Here is a 22,895-nt window from a genome sequence, read left to right on the forward strand (position 1 = left end):
TAAAGTGTTGTCGTTTCTTGAGTACTCCCTATTGGTAAACAAAATATTCATTTTTCTCAAGCCTATTTATCTTCTTGATTCTTGGGCAACTTGCACACTATCAGAGGCGACGCCATGGTATTGTCTGGTATGGTATAAATCAACCAATCAATACATCAATCAGCCAATCAATCAATAAATCAATCAATCAATCAGCCAATCAAATAATCAATCAATCAATCAATCAGTCAATCAATCAATCAATCAGTCAGTCAATCAATCAATCAATAAATCAATGAATCCATCAATCAATCAGCCAATCAAATAATCAATCAATCAACCAACCAATCAATCAATCATTCAACCAACCAACAAATCAATCAATCGATCAATCGATCAATCAATCAATCAATCAATAAATAAATCAATCAATCAATCAATCAATCAATCAATCAATCAATCAATCAATCAATCAATCAATCAATCAATCAATCAATCAATCAATCAATCAAACAATCAATCAATCAATCAATCAACCAATCACTCAATGCCATATCATGAAAACAAACAAATTATCTTCTCCCGTAATTCCACCTTGTTTAAAGACAATAATCATAATAAAATCACGAGATGTATTATTGATAATTTCACATACTAATTTATTATTTACAGGAGAAGCATATCAATGAAAAACTAAAAACAAATAAGAGAAGGTATTTTAATTCCTTGCTTCCCCGTGTGAATGTAAGAAACCATTAAACTTTTTTAGATTTTTTAGATATGACACTGAATCGAAATCGACTCTTACGATTATGTTCACTGAGAATGGAAAAAAAGAGAATCCATCTTTTCCATTACCTAAGGACAGAAAAAGTAAAGACGGTATGATTAAATCTGTATTGGCAAGAATCAAAATTTTAATACAATATCTTTAAATGTTGACTAATTTCAACTAATACAAGAGATAAGATATAATATTTAAATCAATGATGGCTCATTATAAAATCATTTATGATGCGTTATATTAAAAAATATATTAGGTCTGTATCGTTGTTTTGTTGAAGCGTGCATCAAGCTTAATTGGTTGGCCGCCCTCAGTGATGAGTAAGATTTTTTTTTTTCAGCTGGTAATATATACTTTAACAAACGACGTATTGTATAACATTTATCATGTCTGAGGAAAAAAATGTCAAACTACATGCACATGCATACATATAAAAGTAATGAAAGTTATGTTCACTATAGACGGAGATAGATGGTTGGGGGAGTGAACGATACCTTCCTTATCTTTCCTTTAAGCGAATATTTGGTATGTATCTCTTATATACCCAATGATTTGCTCAGCTGTGAACTTACTGTTGACCTATTCGGCAACGGGGAATCTCCGTTTTCAACAGGCGTTTTTCTTGATTTTAGAGAACTTGGGGATATGCTTTGCCTTTTTTGAGTTTTATTTGATTGGGAAGTACCTGGTGTTCGAACAGGAGATTCTTTACTTTGAAGTGGAATATTCTTTACAGATGGTACGTGAGGTGTATGAGAAATTCTAGAAGTGACTTCATTTCCATTGCAATGGCTTGAACGTGATTCAGACAGTGCCTTACTTGATGATACGGATTCCTTGTCCACAACAGACATGTCAGGTGCGTGAGTTAACGATATAGGTGAAACAGTTTTAGCGTAAGATTTCGCTGTGGACTTTCTGGATGCAACGGCCATTTCCGTTTTAGTTTCACTCAGCTGTGCATCATTTGTTGTTTTCACTTCAATGGGAGGACTGTTGCCCTTAAATGGCGTCCCTGCAATTGGAGAAGATAGAGTCGTTGACTGTTGCTTATAGTCACTGATCAATGTTTCACTTTGTTGAAGATCCGATGGCGAATCAACGGGGGGTTTTGTTTTCAATAGGGGTGATCCTTTCTTTGCCTTAGATGAACTTCTGGAGGTAATGGATGTATTTGATTGAATGTTCCGATGGGACCCACTGTGCATTGAAGAAGCATGATCTCGATGCCCTCTATCCGACACTGATTTAGGAGATTGCGATATTTGCTGCGATTTCTTGCGAGAGAAGATTTGAGTATATGACGATTGACTCGATCGTAAATGAACATTTGGTTTATCTGAGACTAGTAAGGAATCAACGGGAGTTTTAGTTGTCGACGGAGGAAATTCTTCCTTTGCCTTCGAAGAACTTCTCGAAGTACTGCTTGTGTTTAATTGCCTTTTCTGAGTATTCTCACTTAGTAATGTCGACCCTCGACTTAGATGTTCTCTCTTCGAATCTGAGGATCCAGGTATTTTTTGCAATTTTAACGAACTCTTGCGAGAGGCGATTTGTGTATATGACGATGAACTCGACCTTGAATTAATTTGTGCATTCTCTGGAAGGAGTGGGGACTCGACTAGACTTTTCGTTTTCGATACGGGTGATTCTTTCCTTGCCTTAGATGAACTCCTGGAAGCTATGCTCGGATTTGACAGATTGTTCTGTTTAGCCCCACTTTGAAGTAGATGGCTTATCTTCGAATCTGATTTCGGGGATTCATTTATTTTCTGCGAGTTTGATGAACTATTGCGAGAGGAGATATGAGTATTTGACGAAAGATCTAACCTTGAATCAACCTCTGCATTCTCTGGAAGCAGTGGGCGCTTTTTATCATTTGTGGTCCTCGGCAAAGATCCTTGCGACCTTGTCTCCTTTGGGTTTCTTACAGAACTACCTGTAGGGGAATGTATACTATTTGGTGTATTGCTAAGTTGTAAGGCAATTGGTGCATCCTTCTGAATTGAAGATTCAAGTTTATCAGCTCTTGTAGATGTCCCAGATGGGGTCGAAACTGCTTTTTCCTGCGACAATTCCCTATGACTTCTGGAAGCACCGTCCTGTTTGCTTGATGTTTGACTGAGTTGAGCAGTACTAGGAGTATTAAGTGGCGTTGTATATCGTTCACTTTGCCCCGGGGTCTTCATCACAGTTGCCACAAGTGATTTGGCTCTGGTCTCAGGATTCCCACTGGACCTTTTGGAAGCAATGTCTAATTTCTTCGACGATTGACTAATTTCTGAAATAGACGGTGTCAATGGATGGTCGATGCCTTCAGTTTCAGAATCGTTTGAAGGTGTAGCCACTGGAACTGGAATACTCATCTGAGATTCTATCCTGGCATTAACATCTGGTGTTACTGAATGATTGTTTGACTGTGAAACCTTTGTCTCCTTTCCCAGCGCTGAACAATCATGTTCTTGTATAGGAGTCTTTGAAACATGTGATAGTGATACTGCTTGTTCATTATCTTCCAAAATGGAAATTGAGGATCCATTGCCTGGTCTCTTTGTCGTTTTACTCGAGGGGTGGTGCTTTTCTGTACCGCTGGACAACATGGAATCCGGACTTTGGACTGCTGACCCCGAAACAGATCTTGCAGATACATCCTTTAGGTGGAATTTTACCGAACTGTTAGAAACACTTCCATGTTCTGTTTCAGGAGTCTGTGTAAGGACCTCCGATGAAACTGACTTTGTTCGCGATCTCGCACTGGATCCTTTCATTACTTCAGAAATTTCATTGGGGCTCCTTGTAACTGTTTTCTCTTGATCTTTCACAATAGACACTTTTGAAAAGACATCTTGTCTCTTCCTTGTTTGATCGTTTAGTGTATTGGTATGAGGTTCTGAGTTTGGACTATTACTTTCTGGCTTCAAAACAGATTGAGCAGATTTGGTCATCAGGTGAGATTTCACTTTGGAATATCTGGGTATGTCTTTCTGGTGTCCTGTAGGAGTAGAAACTTTCTCTGATGATGACGACCCCGCTTGAGATTGTGCAAATGACATTGTGGAAGCATCATCTCTGTTTGTGTTTTGTTCCAAGTAAGATTCTTTTGATGTTTCCTTAGAAAATAAAGATACTTGGCTTTTGGCTTCCGACTTCGCACGAGATTGAGGAGATTCAACCTTTGATTTTGATCTTACAACAGGGCTTGTAGACAGAATGCCTTGAACTTTGGCAGATCCTTGATTCTGAAAGGATTCAGTCTTTGATTGAGAGTTGATTGTGGGACTATGATGATTCGTAGGAGTGCTTGATGAAGGCGCCTTTGTTTTTGCTTGAGACTTCTCAGAATATTGAGAAGGGACATCGTCTCTCTTTGACTTTTGAGTCAAAGGAGTATCATGTATATACATATTTCCATGTTCTGTTGGAGGATAATCTACTGCAGTCACTAATGCTGAAGATTTTGATATTTCAGTCTTTGTGATAGATCTTGCACTGTCTTTGTCGTCTTCTTTGTAAGCCTTGATATCGCTTGCTGATGAGTGAGATTTCAAGGTGGGACTTCTGGAAGCAATAACGTATCTCTTTGACGTTTCACTCAAAGGCAGGTCATTTGGTGAAGGCACTGAAGAATCTAGAGTTTTGGCAGATGATTTTATTACAGATCTTGGGTATTCGATGTTCGAGGGAGATATGCGGACACTGCTTGTAGCTTCCTTTAGCGATACTGCTTCTCTTTGATCTTTTACGGAAGATGATTTGGAAGTTACTTCATGTCTGTTTCTGGTTTGATTTGTAGAATCAAGTGCTGTCTCAACAAGCAGTGCTGAGCTTTGCTGAAGAGTTGGTGTCTTTATTATAGATCCAGGAGGTTTGAAATTTTGGCCGGAATTTACATTGAAATCAGAAGAGATAAGATTATTTCTATCTGATATCATATTCAGCTCAGACAGTGTCTTCTCCAGTGATGGAACATTTTGTTGTTGCTGTTCTTCCAGAGTAGATGTTTGTACTGGAGTTTCAGCAGAAATTGTAGATTTTATCTCAGATGTGTATGAAAGACGTGTCCTAACTTTACTTCTACCGGGTGATTGGTTTGCCAAATCATTAGATATATCTAGCTTAGAAGCTCCCCGATCATGACTCCCTTTGGATAGCGGTCTAAACTGAGGATCTACTGATGTCACTGATCCATCCACTCTATTCTCGAAATCTTCTGGATGATGAATGACATCCTCGTCTTGAAAATGCTGCTTACTGTCTCTCAGTTGCTCATAAGTTTTCCACATATCCTCTAATTCCTGGTATATTTGTCCATTTTGTTTAGGAGTATCTCTATTACTTTCAGATCCGTTTAGTAGGCTTCCACCTGTGGTGCGTTCTGATTGGCTAGGACTTTTACTTATGCTATGTTGTCGCAATGACTCACTAGATGGCTGCTTCTTTCCTCCGACGGGTACACTGCTTAGTTCTGATGGACTTCCAGTGCCCTTAGATTTGAGCAAAATTTTTGAATTATTTAATGGTGCCTCAATCCTTTCCAGTGAAACTCGAGATTTATCAATCTTGCCCGACGACGAGAAAAATTTCTTAGAACTTCCCGATTGAATGCTTCTGATATTGTTAGGTGATTCTATTGGTGTCATAAGTGCATTAACAGTTTCTTGCAAATTTGTTGACGAAGGTTTCGAAACTTGGGGTGATGACTTGGCACTTGCACTATCCTTTCGTATTCCCTGTTGTATTTTATCACATGAAGAGCCTAACGAGGGAGATACGCGGTCATCACCGTCAATAGATCTGACAACTCTGGCTGACTTTCTCGACAAAGGATGTTTCGGTCCTGTTGGTGGGCGTGGTGATTTGATGTCGAGAGAAGACAAGCTGTAGATAGTAGGTGACGAGTCCCTAGAAGGAAAATCATTTTCGATAACTGGATCATTTTCTTTGGCAGAAGCTGAAATCGGACCACCAAGACTGAGAACGCCTTCAGAAGGAGGTGCACTTCTAAACGAAGGAGAAGGGCTGCGATTAAGGATGTTTTTATAAACATCAGAGAGACCTGGTGAAGCTTGACCGAGAGTATCTGCATCTTGAGGAATATGATGACTGTATGCAGGTGACTTTGATCTTGTTGGTATGAATGCATCCTGACTTGGTGTGGATCTGGCAAAAGAAGGTGAAGGGTTGTGATTGACAATATTCCGATAAGCGCTGGAGACATCTGGCGAGCTTTGGTCATTTGATTTGCTATCTCTGTTATGAGGATTTGCCATTCCAGGGGGTTTCCGTATCTCATAACTTTCTCTTGACTGATTATCATCAAGCTGGTTGATTTTTAAGGGCGAATCACTCTCTATGGAAATAGCCGAGACAGGGGATGGAGAATGACCCGTGGAAAGTCGCGTTGTGTCTTTGGCATTCTTTGGGTCATTTTCTCCTATTTGTAGAATCCAAGAATGCACTGGATTTGGTTCATATTCTCCGAGGAGATCAAGATGGTTTTCTGATGGCGACGACAATGCTTGTGAGAATTTAGGGCCTTTGGTTTGGTTATATTCGGCTATACTATCGCTGTTCCGAGTTTTATTTCTCGCATTTGGCGAAAGAGAAGAATTGTGGGTGTGTGTAATAGTATAATCGTCCAGATTGTGATTTTCAAAAATCCTGCCCTCATTATTTCCCGAAACAGTAGACTGTTTTGAAGGACCAGTTACTTTAACACTTCGTCTCTCGGACGAAGGTTCCTTCCCCAGTGACATTGGTACATAGTTATCACGTGAAAAATCAGGAAGGCTTTGGTGTCTTACGTGACTTGTAAGAGCATTCCGGATAGGTTCATTATCAACAGTGGGTCCAATGACTGTTGCGGACCTTACAGCAGGCAGCGGTACAGGGCTTTTTACTTGGTTTGTTGCAGGACGATCGTGTATGTTTTCAGAGTTCTTCCCAGATATGTTCGAAGCACTCGTCCGATTATGGTTGTATGCTGGTGAGCTTTTTCTGCTATCCGGAAATGTGATATCACCAATTCGAGGACTAGTCATACCAGGTTGGACAACCTTGGTAAAATCTTCTGCATGAATATCCGCACCTTCTACGTCGCTTATGCCAGCCGAATCTGCAGACAGGATATGAGCGTCTAACTGCTTCTTAGCCAGTGAGCTTAGAGTTTTTCCTGATCTTTGAGAGTTTGATGACTGGATGGGTATACTATCAGCAGATGAAGTAACACTACCTTTGCTTGTAGGAGAACGATTTTGATCACGAATGGCTTCGATTTCAATATCATTTGAGAAAACTGTTTGCCGTGTATCCTTGTTTTGAGAGCGATCAACATGAGTGGAAGAGTTCTGCCTAGATTTCTCAACTGACCCCTTTGAAGATCCATGCACTTGACTTAGCTTCGTTGACATTTGACTCTGATCTTCACGTTCCGTCAAGGGTATGCTTTGTATGCTTTGCCTTAGTTCTGTGTTGTCAGGAAGAGCTGTAATACCGGATCTTTTACTTGACCTAGATGATCTCGATGCAGCTGCTATTGGTGTCGTATTGATGCTGTCAGATGAACTTTTGTCAACAACGTTTGATTGCTGTGTACCTAGCTGTTTGTAGCTGGCTGTATCGTCAGCCAATATATGTTTGGCTTGTGTCTCTGGCAGAGAAGTGTTATCCGGGATTTGCGACTTCGAAGAAGACTTTTTAGCAAGTGAGCTTGGGGCTTTTCTTGATCTTTTAGAGCTTGATGAGTGGATGGATAGGATATCAGCAGATGAAGTACTTCTATTGCTTGCAGGAAAATGATTTTGATCTGGAGCCAATTCGGTTTTAATTTCATGTGAAAAATCTTTTCGCCATGTATCCTTGCTCTTAGAACGATCAACATTTGTGGAAGAGTTTTGTCTAGACTTCTCACCTGACCCCTTCCGAGGTCCTTGCACTTGACTTAGCTGACTCTTTGAATGAATTACTGACTTCACTGACATTTGACTAGAATCACCAAAATCAGTCTTGGAACTGCTTTTTATGCTTTCTCTTACTTCACCGTTGTCATTAACAGTTGGAATACCGGATCTTCCGCCTGGGCTTGATGATTTTGATGGTACAGTCCATGCACTATTTTCTGTAAGAATCGGCCTTTCTTCTGTAACAGATACAGCTGAAGCTGTTGATGCCTTCCTTCTACCACTGATAGGAGATACAAATTTCTGTTCATCTCCGACTGTTTGTTGACTAGAATTTCCATGTTCTAGTACCACAGGAGATTTTATTTTCTTTGAATCAGAAACTTGTTCTTCTGAGCCGGCCCTTACTTGGGATGAGTCATCCGCAGAAGTTACAATTGTTGACCTATCATCACCAATGACCCTTTTTGAAGTTGCAGATTTTGACTCTTGCCGTGTTTCTGTGTCAGTTTGAAGGACTAAGGAATGGCCGGGGTTCTGAATAATGTCCATTTTCGAAGATCTGCTTGACATTTTCCCAGCGTTTTCCGTAGAGCCAAGCGAGCGCTTCGATCCAGCTGTTATTGGTGTTTTATCAATTTTTACAGATGTACGGTGATCAACATCCGTTGATAGTTGTGTGTCAGCAGATCGCAGTCCAGAATTTGCTGTATTACCATCTACAATTTCTTTTGTTTGTGTCCCCGACCGAGAAATATCTTTCCGTGATTGGGACCTTGCAGAAGAACCTTCGTTACTCTCAATACTTTTTGCTCCAATATCTATTTGATCTGCGGACTTTCTTAATGATTCAGCAATTAATGAAGAATTTCCATCTATTGAAGAGCAAATAGAAGCTTTGATTTCATTTTCCTTTTCTGCATGTCGTGTTAACTTTTCATCCTTTGTTGATTTCTCTGAAAGGTTAGAAGTGTTAGTTTCTTTTCTTGCCAAATATTTTTTATCATGTGGAGTTTCAACGTCTGACTCTGAATCTCTAGAACTCCGTCTTCGTAGTTTCTTTTCATTTTGAATATTACCATATTTGTTCCACATATTTTCCAAGTCTTTATAAATCCTTCCGGTACCTACTGTCTTCCGTGAAGAGTCAACACTGAGGTTTGATTGGAGATCATCACTAATTTCGCCCTGCTGCCGAACAGATTGGTTAGACGATACCTTTCTGGATGATTGCATGACCCCTTTAGTTCTACTAGTACTTGGCTGCATTTTCCTTTTGAAAACTTGTGGTGATGGGTCCATGCTACTGCCACTATTGTCTCCACCCTCCGCTGATGCTTGAGTATGGGGACTTACCGATGAATTACTACGATTTTTCGAATGTTTCCCATTATAAAATTCTGAGGTTTGGCTATCAACTCCGTCTTGTTGTTTCGAAACTTCCCCTGATCCGGTCGTTCTTTCTAATTCTTCTTTATTGCGCACGGGCCTGTTAGTTGATTGGAGTATTTGTTTTTTAGTGAATACCTTGCTAATGATGTTCACATCATTTAAACTTATGTTCTTATCTATCTCACTTTTTGATTCTGAGAAAGTCTGTACCTCCGAAAGGGGGGACGATGTTTTATGGGTACTTCTCGAATCATGACCAGTGGATTCCGTTCTTCTACCATTTTTCGATTCTGTAGACTTGAGTCTGGATGTTCCAGATTTATTATTAGTAGCGTGAAGGATTGATGATTTCTGGGACTTTACGGTTGATTTCTCTAATAAAGTGCCTGTATACGAATATTCCGAAAATGTAGAATGGTCTCCAAATCCTGCTTTAGAATCCTCCTCACTTTCTCCATCGCTTGGGATTTTGATTGAAATATCAACAGTTGATGCAAAATAAGATTGACCATCATTAATCGTTCCTGGAAAGGCACTTTGGGTTATTGTGGACGCCTTTCCTTCACGTCCCTTTGTACTTTGTTTATCTTGGTCCGCATCACTTTCCCCTTTTATCAAGGGGACAGAACCAACGGGAATACTTCCAAGCAACTTCCCTGTTTTCTCAGACGGTTGGGCGGGGTTGGCACCTTCCTTCTTCAGCTTTCGGAGTTGTTTCGATCTTTCGATTATTTTCGATAAATTCTTTAGAAATTTTCGAGGTTTAGGCGGCAGCTCGGATACATCGTCTGTTTCATGGGCGATACCATCATCTGATATATCATCAGATTTCATTTCTGTATCTTTAATAGAAGAGTCAGACTCACTTATTGGCCCAAGCAAGTCATCTTCCGGTGAGTGTCCTCTAGCACCGAAGCCATCCGTAAGATAACTGTTCACTTTTTCAAATGCAGTCGGAGTGACTCCAGGACTAAACCAAGTCCAAGGTTTAAGAATCTTTGATTTCGTTGACTCGGCCGACTCGATTGGGCTTTCAAATAAATTTTCCTTGTGATATACAGAAGTCTCGGAAGATTGATCGTCGATGTCAATATCTGTAGTAACCGTATTAGTTTTATCAAAGTTTTGAAGTTGCTTTGATCTTTCTTTGATTCTGGCAAGATTCAATGAAATCCCTAAATCTTCTGGAACCGAGTCAGAGCTGACCGTTCTTTCCGACGTAGTCTCTATTGGTATGACCTTTTCCTTTCCTTCAATTTTCTTTTGTCTTTTCGCAAGAAGGCTTGTAGTCAAGCTTCCAAAAGCAATTTCCTTCTGTTTTCTAGGAATGGCAATTCTAGATGCTTTGCCCTTTGTCTTCTGTTCCTCTGTCTTTTGAGACGGTACATCCTTTGTGTCTTCCTCTTGTTTTGCTTTGTGATTGTCAATATGAAGTTTCTGCAGCTGTTTCGATCTTTCCAAGATTTTTGATAGATTTTTCTTTATCCTTCCAATATCCTTTGCAGTTTGTCCACTACTGTCGCTTTGCCTCGATTGCTTCATTTGAGATGAATTCAAGTCGTCTAGGGATGTGTCTTCGGTATCCTTATCGGGATGGCTTAGCGGTAAGGAACTTTCTTGAGTACCTGATTTATCACTTACAACAGTTTTCTTTTTCTTGCGTCCCTCTTTTCTACGTTTTCTCCTTTTTGTAGCATTCTCGACAGGTAGGTCCCGAATAACTTTCTTTTCTGAGACTTGTATTGCTGAGCTCTTTCTTGATGATGTATCGTCTTTCTTTGAAATAGGCCCTGGGTGTATACTGGCATCAGAAGGCAAAGGAGTTTGAACTCTCTTTTCCCTAGAACCATCTATACCGTCTTTTAATTCTTTGGACTTCCGTATGTCATGAGCAACCTCATGCCCTTCCGATTTTAATAAACGAGGTTTATGAGCTGAATCTTGTAAGGTTCTCGAATAATCAGGCAGGCTTTGAGTCCTTTTCGGCAAAGTATCTTCACTTTCTATCCCGGAATCAAGCTTTGTCGTTACATGTTCGTCTTTTATGGTTGATTCTAATGTTTCTGCAAAGTTTACATCAGCATTATACTGTTTTGTACTTTCTAAATCTGTTGAAACTATGGTTAGCCGCTTCTTTATGTCTTTCGTTACGTCGATGGGTGGTTCTAAGACCTGAGTAACCGCATGCCCCTCAGATTTCACTGAACGAGGTTTATGGGCTGAAGATGGTAATGCTCTTGAATAATCAGGGAGGCTTTGTGTTCTTTGGGGCAAAGTTTCTACCCTTTCTTTCCCGGAATCAAGCTTTTCAGCGGCACGCGCGTCTTTTATCGTTGATTCTGATGTTTCTCCATTATTTACATCAGCATTAGACTGTTTTGTACTTTCTAAATCTGTCGAAATTATGGGTAGTCGTTCCTTTGTTTCTGTCATTACATCGGTTGGTGGTTCTGTAACATGAGAAACCGCATGTCCTTCTGATTTCGCTGAACGAGGTTTATGAGCTGAAGAATGCAGTGTTTTCGAATAATCAGGCAGGCTTTGGGTCCTTTTCGGCAAAGTATCTACGCTTTCTTTGTCGGAGTCGAGTTTTGTAGTTTCACGACCCTCTTTTATTGTTGAGCCTGGACTGTCAGCAGCGTGAGGTTCCCCCGGAATTTCTTGTCCATCCGCTTTCTGATTAATAGCAGAATATATTGCATTTTCTTTCTTGCTTGCTGTGATTATGTCTTTGGACGATTTTCTGGCCTGAGTAACCTCATGTCCCTCTGACTTTACTGAACGGGGTTTTTGTACTGATGGATGCAATGTCCTTACAATATCAGAGTCGCTTTTCCTCCTCTTTTGCAAAGTATCTACCTCTTCTTCCAGCGCTAAAGTTGTTTTCACAGAAAAAACCTCTGCATTCTCTAAACGCTTTGTAGCATGGGATTTTGGATCTTTGACAACACTGTCCTCACGTAAAACGTCAATGGATTTAGTGGACCCTTTCTCTTTCACTGAAATGACCATTGCTTCTGATTTAACACTGCCCGATGTCGAGGTACCATCTTTCTTAGATCGTGCATCCATCAAAGATATTGATTTCTCGGTGGCCGATTTCTCTTTTCTCTTTGGTGAAGGTCCTTGTTTCTGTGAACGTTTGGAGGTGGTTTCGTATTTATCTCCTGTTTCAATAATATTGTTCGTCTCTGTGCTTTCTATTTTGTCTTTATCACTTGCTCCCACATCTTCTTTTGGGGTTTCGTCTTTTTCTGGTCTTCGAACATTGACCTCATCCTCCTCTTTCCCGTCAGGTGCACCAGCTGATCTAACTTTATCTTGATTTTCATTCCTGTCTCCATCGACACTGACCTTTGACTTTTCTCTATCTATATTCTCAGATTTCGCCGACACTTTACTTGCTTTCACATCTAAATCATCTGCTTTGTAACTTTCCTCGGAAGTTCCCTGTTTTTGTATTCCAGGCCCCTTTTCCTCAATCGTTTCCACAACTGGAATATCAGTTGTATTGCGTTGTTCATCCAACTTAACTTTTGTCGGTGGGATATCAACTCTGAGACGATGTTGTAAAACATCGTCTCCTATTTGACCCCTACCGCGACCACGCCCTCTGTGACGCCCTCGTGCTCTTCGTCCACGTCCCCTACCACGTTGATTAACCTGTTCTCCTTCTTGCGGCTTCATTTCTGCCCCATCATTTAACCTACCACGCCCCCTTCCTCGGCCACGCCCTCTTCCGCGCCCTCGACCTCTTCCGCGTCCCCTTCCAGGAGGGAGCGAGTGTTTCGCTTCATCACCTTCCGGCTCTTTGGATGCAACTGCATGTTCTATTTTGTCATTTCCGTCTCGAAGCTTGTTTTCCAATTTTACAGCGGTATCATCGGTGATTTTCCCTTGCTGACTTCCAGGACGTAAATCGGCAACCAAAACACCAATAGCCATACCTGCCGTTTTAGATTCTGGACGATCGGTTTTAGATTTTCCTGTATCTGCTCTATCGTGAGTTAAAGATTCATCTTTCTGGTGCTCCTCCCTATGTTCCTCTGATGTTATTTCTTTCGGTGGTTCTTTATGGGAAGAGCTTGCCACATTTGTTTGATCTTCCTTTTTATTTTCTTGTACGCTTTCTGCACTGACATCCGCTGACACTTCGGTGTCTTTTTCAGCTTCGTCTTTGGTATGGGGAAGTGTTTGCTTACTTGCCACATTGATATCAGATTCTTCCGTTTTATGCTCAGTCAAAAGAGGTTCCGTTAGCGATGTGACTGCCTTGACTTCTGGACTTCTTTTAGCTTCTTTTTCTATAGAACTAATGCTTCCTTGTGAAACTACACTTTTTACAGCCAATGAAGTTCTTGGCTGGCTCTTCTCATCGTTGTCCCCGGATAGTGTACTTCTTCCTGAATGTATCCTTTTAGTTGGTGTTTTCGAACTCAATTTCTCGGACATCCGACTCTCTTCGAGAGCGGGTTCTTCCCTGTCTATAATGGTTTTAGTGATTAGTTTAGAAGATGTTACTTCTCTACCTTTGTCTAGTGTTTCGGATTGGAGGGCATTTTCTGCCGGAGATTCATCTTTGATATCTTCTTCGTGGATAGCTGATGGTTCTTTATCTTCCTTATCTCCGATATGAGGCGATGAAGATGGCGCATCTTCAATTGGGTCTTTCGTATCACGTGACTCATCTCCGATTTTCTCGGTTGTGTCCTCTATTTTTGACCCGGGTGATTTACCTCTGGTCCTGCTATCTACACTCTTAGTTGAAGAGGTGACCTCTTTAACTTCAATTTTTGTTGCATACAACCAGGGGTAGTAAAAATCTTCATTCATGTTGATGGTAGAGGCTTCAGTTTCATCAGATACTTCTGTCGGTGTTTTTGAGGTTTCCAGATTGATGTCTTCATCATTCGCATCAAGCTTTTCTTGTTCTTCCTTTCCATCACTCAATTTAGTAGGTGGTCTTGATGTATGTTTCGTATGGTCCACTTCTTTGACATTTGTCTCTTTTACTGTTTTCTCTACACTGATATGGCTTGACTTACTTTGTGTTCTGGAGATCTGTTCGGAGTTTCCATCACTTAATTTAGTAGGTGGTCTTGAACTCTGCTTGGTGCTGTCACTTTCTTCGACACCACTCACATGGCTTAACTTTCTTTGGGCTCTAGAGATCTGTTCCGTCTTTCCATCACTTAGTTTAGTGGATGGTCTTGAGCTATGCTTGGTGCTGTCTCCTTCGACACCACTTACATGACTTGACTGACTTTTGGCTCTAGTCACCCGTCCCTGTTTTCCATCACTTGATTTAGTAGGTGGTCTTGAACTCTGCTTGGTGCTATCACTTTCTTCGACACCACTGACATGACTTGACTGACTTTGGGCTCTAGAGATATGTTCCTGCTTTCCACCACTTAATTTTGTAGTTGGTCTTGATGTGTGTTTCGTATTGTGAAGCTCCTCGACATCCGTTTCTTGTACTATCTTCTCATCACTGACATGACTTAACTTGCTTTGGGCTATAGAGATCTGTACACCCTTTCCATCACTTAATATAGTGGGTGATCTTGAGCTATGCTTGGTGCTGTCTCCTTCTTCAACACTACTGACATGACTTAACTTACTTTGGGCTCTAGAGATCTGCTCCGTCTTTCCATCTCTCTCAACACTGTCATGGCTTGACTTGCTTTGGGCTCGGGAGATCTGTTCCTGCTTTCCACCACTTAATTTTGTAGTTGGTCTTGATGTGTGTTTCGTATGGTGAAGTTCCTCGACATCTGTTTCTTGTACTCTCTTCTCATCACTGTCATGGCTTGACTTGCTTTGGGCTCGGGAGATCTGTTCCTGCTTTCCACCACTTAATTTTGTAGTTGGTCTTGATGTGTGTTTCGTATGGTGAAGTTCCTCGACATCTGTTTCTTGTACTCTCTTCTCATCACTGTCATGGCTTGACTTGCTTTGGGCTCGGGAGATCTGTTCCTGCTTTCCACCACTTAATTTTGTAGTTGGTCTTGATGTGTGTTTGGTATGGTGAAGTTCCTCGACATCCGTTTCTTGTATTATCTTCTCATCACTGACATGACTTAACTTGCTCTGGGACCTTGACGTCGGTGCCGACTTTCCATCACTTAATTTAGAGGGTGGTCTTGAACTCTGCTTGGTGCTGTCTTCTTCTTCCTCATTTGACTCGGTGCTTTTGGAAACCTTTTCCTTATCTTTTTCATTAATTGATAGCGGTCTAGCAACATCTTCACTTTTTTGTCTTGGAGTTTCCTTTTGGTTTCCCTTTTCTTGCTCCTTGTCTTCGCGGTCACTTAACTTACTCGATAGCATGGGAGACTGGCCTTTGCTCTTATAATCTTTTACATCTGTTCCTTCTTCTCTGTTGCCCTTTGTGGTTTCAACAACACTGCGTTCCTCATGTTCCTTTTGACCCTCAATTGGTTCGACCTTTTCTAATGTCGGCGTTGGTGCTCCAGATCCAAGCTCTAAGCTACCAGAAGTTGTTGATCGCTTGTCAATCCTTGGAGTGATTAAATCTTCCTCACCAACAGTTGTTCCTGCTTCTCCCACTAAAGTGTTTCCCTCCGCTCCATCCGACGATTTTGATTCTGATTCTTTCTCCGATACACCAATCATGTCAATCTGTGCAGACTCGAGCAGCGACAAAGCATGTTTTCTTTGAATATTTGAGGGTAATACAGTTACCCGGAGGGACGTTTCCTCTTTATCCGACTTGCTGATTGGAATTGATTTCATATCTGCTGACTTGACATCTGTCTTTGACAGCTGGTTAGGTTCTTTGCTCGATGGAGATAATTTTCCTTTCTGCGTCTTGGTTTCCTCACGCTCTGCTTCTGTTTGTGGCGATGTTGATCCTTCTTTCACTAAATTCTTTCCTTCTCCACTTTCCGACGGGGATGGTACGTCTTCTTCGGTTTTATTATCCTCCTTTCCCACCTCTAAACATTCAGAAATTTCGGTTTCTGGTGACCTTTTATTATCTATTTCTGACAGTCTAGACACTTCACTATCTGCAGAAGATTGTACTTGTTTTTCCATTATTGTTTGGTCACTTTCATCGACATGTTTTGGAAATTTCGTTTCCGATGGTAACTTTCCATATTTTCCTGAAACTGGAGTAATTGTTATTTCTGAAGGCGTTTCTGGTCTAGGTTCATCTTTCGTAGGTATCTGGTCTTCAGAAGGGATATTGAAATCTTCATCTGTGTTATCTATTTCCTGAGGCTCTCTACCTATTGTATAATCTACGTTCTCGGGTGTGGTAGGGACAGTTTCAGACTGAGTCTCCTTCTTAGGGGGAGTTCGAAGTTTTCTCTCTTCTTTTATCAATGAAGTCAGTATCTTTTCGAAACCTCTGTGGTGCCTCTCAGTCTCAAACACTTCGAGAGGAAGAACTTTCGATCCTTCCAATACCAGATCAAGAAGAGATCCCATTTCTGTTTTCCGAAACTTCTCAAGTTTTCGTTCTTCCGCAATCCGATCTCTTCTAGCAAACAACTGCATTTCTGTGTAGTCTGTATCATCTTCAAACTTCCAAGACCGTTTTGGTAACCTACCGGCTAAATAGTACTCATCATCAATCTCGATATTAATCAATTTGGGGTGTATTTCAGTAGGAATTGGATTGTCAGGTCTAGGATCTAATTTTGGTACAGTTACCTTCTTCATATGTGGTATTGGGTTGAGAGGCCGAGTTAAGTCAAATGTACTTTTATCAAAGGCATCGTCAGTATCACTGTCATCTGCTTTTGTTTCTTCCTTTTTAATATCTTCTTCACCTTCATTTTCGGGCTTTATAGAAGCCTCCGAAGAACTACGATCCATTCGCGAACTCGGTTTTGGCGTCGAGTGGCTTTGTTTTTCAGTTTCGTCAATTGTTACTTTGTGCTCACTTTCTGCTTTCGAACTAGCATCGTCGTTACCAGACCCTGGTTTAGTTGGAGTTCCGGTCCCTTTCTCACTCCCTTTATCGTCTCCCTGCTCACCGTCTACCTTTCCATCGCTTGACTTTGGTGAAGATGGTAATTCACGACCTGCGTCCGGTCTTGGTGTTGTGCCGACTTCTTCTTTGTCCTCTAACTCATGAGGAATCGGGGGTGTAGTGAAATCATGGGGTGTCCATTGAGTAGAACGTGTATCAACCATTATCTTCGCATGTGCAGTCACACTTTCCTTTTCTTTAGCGGATGACACAATAAGGTCTTGATCTGCATCTCCCTTTTCTGGATCTCCAAGGCTGTTGTCCGAAGTCGACTTTGCATCTCTAAATGAGGTCTCTGTTATTTCCTCACCGACACTGTCCACTGGGGTTACCTTGTCTTTTGGTTCACCCCTCCTTTCATCAGATGTACGACTTTCTGATCTGTCCTTTTCACTTTCAACAGACTTGGCGCTTCTTTCCCCATCAGGCGACTTCTTACCACTTCCTACAGACTTTGTTCCATCAGTTGGTGATCCTTTCCCCTTCTTTTCTGGTTCTTCAACAGGGGTGAGTTGATGATCTTCAGATATTCCGTCGTGTAATGTAGTTTGGCGTCTGAGTTTTGATTTGGCACGTTCTGATTCTTTGACATCGCCTTCCTTCTCTGACACTGTATCTTCAGAAGTTACATTTTCTTGGTCTGTGGCCGCTTCTTTGGCGTCTCCAGTTTCTTCGGATCCAGATGATGCTGCCTTTTGGGCCTTTTTTAGTCTGGCAACAACGCTTGCCACAGTGGAAAATTTTAAATTTGTGGGATGAGTTGGCTGAATTTCGTTTTCGTCTTTTGCAATTTTTTCTCTTTCGTCATCTTTATCCTCTTCAATATCTTGAAGTTCCCCTTCATCATCTACTTTAGAAAAACGTCTCTTTCTGGCCAAGGATTCAGGAATATCTGAAGATGGTGATTCAGCCCAGGCCTGACTTGGACCATTATCTTTTTTACTATCTTCGTCATCTTTTTCCACAGCAGCCTCTTTCGGAATATTTTTCTGTTTAGCTTTAAGAATTCTTGCTACAAAGCCGGCCACTTTGGCAAACTTCTTACTCTTTGATGGTGGTTCCTTAACCACGTCTGCATCTGTTTCGGCTTTTTGTTGTTCTTCATCCTTCTCTTGCAATTCTACGTTGTCATCAATCTGAGACAGGGACCTTTTCAGTGTTGAGGCCTCAGCAGCTTCTAGCGACTGAGGATCCTTGGAAGCCTCTGTCCATGCTTGACGTGAAACTCTGTCACCTTCTTGTTCTTCAATGATGGCTTCCATTGTAGGTTGTTTACCAATGGCCCCTGGTCGGCGTCCTCCTCGAACAGGTGCAAGAGGAGCTTGTTTTCTCGTTCTTGGAGGTGGCAGGCCCCTTCCTCTTCCCCTTCCCCTCCCTCGACCACGACCTCTTCCACGTCCTCTCCCAATTCCCCGGCCTCTTCCACGAGGTTGGCGAGTTGTTCCTTCACCATCTTCATCACTGACCTGACCTCGTTCTATACGATCCTTTTCCAGAAGGACCTTCCTTTCCTGCCATTCCTTTTCCGCCTTTTCCTTCTCTTCCTTTTGTTTCAGAGCTTCTTCCCTCTGTCTAATCGCCTCCTCCTTCTTTCTTTTCTTTTCTAACTTCCTTTGCTTCTTTTGCTGCGTCAGAACCTCATATTGCTTCAGTGATTCTTCCCTTCTTTTCTTCTCTGCTAACCATTCTTCGTCTTCCTCCTCCTCCTCAATCTTTTCATTTTCTACATGAGAATCATCAACGCCTTCTTTTTTCTTCTTCTTTTTCTTTTTCTTCTGGACATTATAGCTGAGCGATTTGACCTCAACTGGACCCTCTATTTGCCGTGCAAAGACCGCTGGGGGGCTCGGAGGAGAGTTCGATCGTCTTATGAACGACTGTGTATTTTGGGGTGCCACAGGACGTTTCCTTCTCATGGGGCGAGGCATGGTGGCGGTGCGTCAGGAGCAATACAGTCGGTAAAAAAGAGAGTTTCACTAAATGCTTCTGAGCTTTCTATTTCATCGAACCTCTTAGGCAAAGTGCATAGAAATTTCACCTTCCGTTGTCATTTTCTAAGAACTGGTTTTCTTAATCCAATACAAGAAGACTGTACCACCAAGAATATTCAGAGTCCTGTAGAAAGTAATCAAAGCAGAAAGAAAATGCTGGTGTAAGTTTCATTCATTTGTACAAATATAAGATGATTGCATTCAGATGCTTCAGATGATGTGAAAACAGAAAATCCAAAGAAAATAAATCCCAAATTACTTTATTAACTTATTTTACTTACATTGTTGATTTTATCTAGTCTATCTCGATCAGGAAATGTTTAATGGGATGACATCTAACAGAGGTTTCATAAAAAACATATCGTGGACAAAGACCTTGTATCATCATTGAAATAAGCAAAATAGATATTTTGGGTAGAGTAGGTCGAAGGGGAGAGTACTTCGGCGACATCACAAATCTTGGTCGCATTTCCAATGGGTGATCTCCACATCATCAGCAATCTTAACATTCGAATCCCCGTAATTTTATTATCATTTATTAATTTTTTTCATACTTTAACTGATCTTATTTTTATCCGTTTCACACAAGCTTACTCGTTCCAAGGATTTAATTTTTCTTGAAGTCTGTGGAACTGACTTTCTTACATCCCTTATCACATTTCGACATCAATGATTTTAATATGCAGAGAACGAATTTTAACTTAAGGTGGTGGGCATAAATTTTCTAAGAATTTCATTTGACGCCATTCAATTCAATTGAAAATATAGATTTGTTTATTGTTGAATGAGACATTATATTAGTAGATTGAAAAACATACATATATATATAAATATCCAGTTTGAACAGCCATGACTATCATAGGTGTGATTATTTATATCTTAATAGATACAATCTTGCTTAATTGCTGTGAATAAAGGATCTAAAATGAAAGTATCTGATTTGAAAGGTTCTTATTTGAATGAATATGATAGGCATTTAAATCAAGTCAGTTTAATTTGACTATAGGTTTTCGTTACTGTATTTTTTTTTCTTCAAGATCTTTACCTAAGGATTGTTTCTTCCAGCCTTGTTTGTAGTCTTCGGGGACAGCATTCTGAAAGAGGATCTAAAAATTACTTCAGTGATGATGAGTATGCTCCATAATCTGGAAACGAAAGGAGAAATATATACATTTAGTCAAATGATAATAATAATGATAATAATTGGCATTTATCTAGAAATAATCTATTCCGAGGCGCGATGTTATTATTATTATTATTATTACCCCGGATGTTATTATTATCATTACGACATGTACGCAATTTGATTGCTTTAATAGAGGTGCTTTGACTCAGTGGATAGGTCTCCGGAATTCGAACCACAAGGTCCGCGGTTCAAATCCCACCTCGACACTCGCGTCCTTTGGTAATGTGTTTATCGGCATTTGCCACTCTCCACCCAGGTGTAGTAAATGTATACCCAGTAAGAAGAAATTCCTTGAATGCTCGAGCGCCAGATATGATTAGCCGTGCTTAAGTAATAGTATGCAGCGCTTATAAACATTGTATTAAGCGCTATGTATATGTTTATATTGCATATTATTATTATTATTATTATTATTGTTGCTCTTAATAATAATAATAATAATACTTCTTTTATATAGCGCATAATGAACGGAAAGTTTATCTACGCGCTTTACAATAAAGGAAACAAAATACGCATATACTGCGAACAAAGAAGATAGACTTGTGAATTAGAGAATAATATTTAAACTTACAATTATTACCTATAACATATTTACCTATACTACACCTAGTTATGAGTTTAGGAAAAGATGGGTTTTGAGTAAGGACGTGAAAGTTGAATAAGTGGATGCCTGTCTGATATGTAGGGTTAATTTGTTCCAAAGGGTTGGTCCAGTTACAGCAAATGGTCTGCTACCATAAAAGCTTGTTGGTATTAGGTTTTTTTTTATCAGTCTTGGGTTTTCCTTTTACATCATTTATTCAATCTTCCGATATTGTCAACACTCATTAGGCCTGCATTAATTTTTGAAGGACTGAATATCCCCCAAAATTGGTCGTTCCATCAAGGACAGTGAAAAGGAGGAGAAATGACATTTGAGGAAAAAGTTAATTGAGTACATTTCGACGTTAATTGCGGTTATTAATTTGTAGTCAAGCTCTTATTTACCTGATGTAACAAAGGTTATTTTTTTTAATTCAGCAAATGAAGTACAATAATTTGAGACACGTTTGTTTTAAGCTTCCAACAAGATGATAACAATACTAAAATTTTTGATCGACGGGTATCATGTATAAAAGTGTCTACAATATTATTTCTATGGACATTACATAATTGAGAAAATATGTTTCTATGCCACCCCCAAAGATAAAAGGAATTTGTTATTACATTGATAATGCTTTCATATAAAAAGAGATATATTAGAAAATAAAGAAATGGTATAGGATCTGATTCCACCAGGCCATTACGAAATGTTGTTAAGGATTTCGAATTAATTGAAAAGAGCAAATATCATAAAGATCATTCATTTGCTTTAACGCGGTGGGTCCCTTATGATATCTTAATGGCAATATTAAGATGAAATTATGTTGGCCTACCTTCCTTGTGATCCAATTCCATCAGGTCCATTTGAAATACGTATCGCATGAAGGATTTGGACTAAATTAGTGTTAAGACCTTGAAATGCTCAATAATTCCGATGATGGCATATCGTCACTGCATACAATATTTTCAATCCTCATAAGCTGCTTTCCTTCGGAGCATTTTGGTTTGCATACACTTCCAAGTTTTCCCCTTCACTGTCCTTTCCTGTTGCCGATATGAAACCAATCTTTACTGTTTAATTGTATTTTCTTGAGCCCTTACCCACACCCCTTCGCTGCGAAGAAAGGAAAATGAATCAATCAATACAATCCCTTTGTGCATTTGGTGTTCTGTTTTAAGAATGGGCGTATATTGATCGAATCCACTCGCTAATGTCATACCCTTTTTTGTATGATTGTATTGATGTAAGGACAGCCCCCTCCCCTCTTTCGCCCTCTCCGCCACTCTCAGTACTGACTCTCCCTCTCCCCCCTCTCTCTCTCTCTCTCACACACACTATCCCCCTCTCTCGCGCCGCTCGTACCCATCATCCGCTTCGTTCGGACATCATTGGCACCGTTATAAGATGGCCAATTGTTATAAAAGGCCGTTTCATAAAACTTGTTTTAATAACAAATTTGCAATAACAGTTTAAACCTACTGAAATCATTCAATTTGATTGGCTGATAGTAAACTTGTCATAGAAATTATGAATTTGTTATTATTACAAGTATTTATGAAACGGGACTCAGAAGCTGGAGGGTGAGATGGAGGAAGCTTGGGGTAAGCCTACTTTAAACAAAATCGTCAATGAACGAGGTTAAAATATCTTAACAGTATTTCATGACAATGAGAAAAGATGTTAAACGTGACCTAAAAATGTATGGAAGATGGTATTAGGGATTACATGAACTAAAACTAGAGGATGTTAAAAGTATAAATTTCAAAATTTAAATAGCAATACTCGATTTCTGAACAGTAAGTAAAAAAAAAAGTCATTTTGTAAACATGTATTTAAGCATTTGAACAACATCCGATTAAAAGGAAACAGGCTTACACTCTAAAAAAAATATTGGGTAAAAGTGCTCAATGAGGGTAATTATGTATCCAACCAACATTGGGCATTTCTTTGGGGCATTTTATTCACCCAGTGTGGTGAACATTTTGCCCATTCTAAAGTAATTGCTGCTTATTTTTTAACCTTACTGGACAATATGCTTCCCGCATTGGGTAAAACACACCGGGAAAATACTGCCCCAAA

General features: G+C 40.2%; 1 protein-coding gene across 1 annotated transcript; it reads right to left on the reverse strand.

The window, feature by feature from the left end:
- Nucleotides 1-624: 624 nt before the first annotated feature.
- Nucleotides 625-21,952, reverse strand: LOC129268595 (microtubule-associated protein futsch-like). The gene is made up of 3 exons (XM_064104918.1): nucleotides 21,649-21,952; nucleotides 20,093-20,192; nucleotides 625-19,171 (listed from the first exon to the last, which is right to left on the reverse strand). Exon 3 carries the CDS (start codon nucleotides 18,982-18,984, stop codon nucleotides 1,300-1,302), a length of 17,685 nt encoding a protein of 5,894 aa, XP_063960988.1. The 5' UTR covers nucleotides 18,985-19,171; nucleotides 20,093-20,192; nucleotides 21,649-21,952; the 3' UTR covers nucleotides 625-1,299.
- Nucleotides 21,953-22,895: the final 943 nt, after the last annotated feature.

This window comes from Lytechinus pictus, chromosome 9, assembly GCF_037042905.1.
Source record: "Lytechinus pictus isolate F3 Inbred chromosome 9, Lp3.0, whole genome shotgun sequence".
Lineage (NCBI taxonomy): Eukaryota > Metazoa > Echinodermata > Echinoidea > Temnopleuroida > Toxopneustidae > Lytechinus > Lytechinus pictus.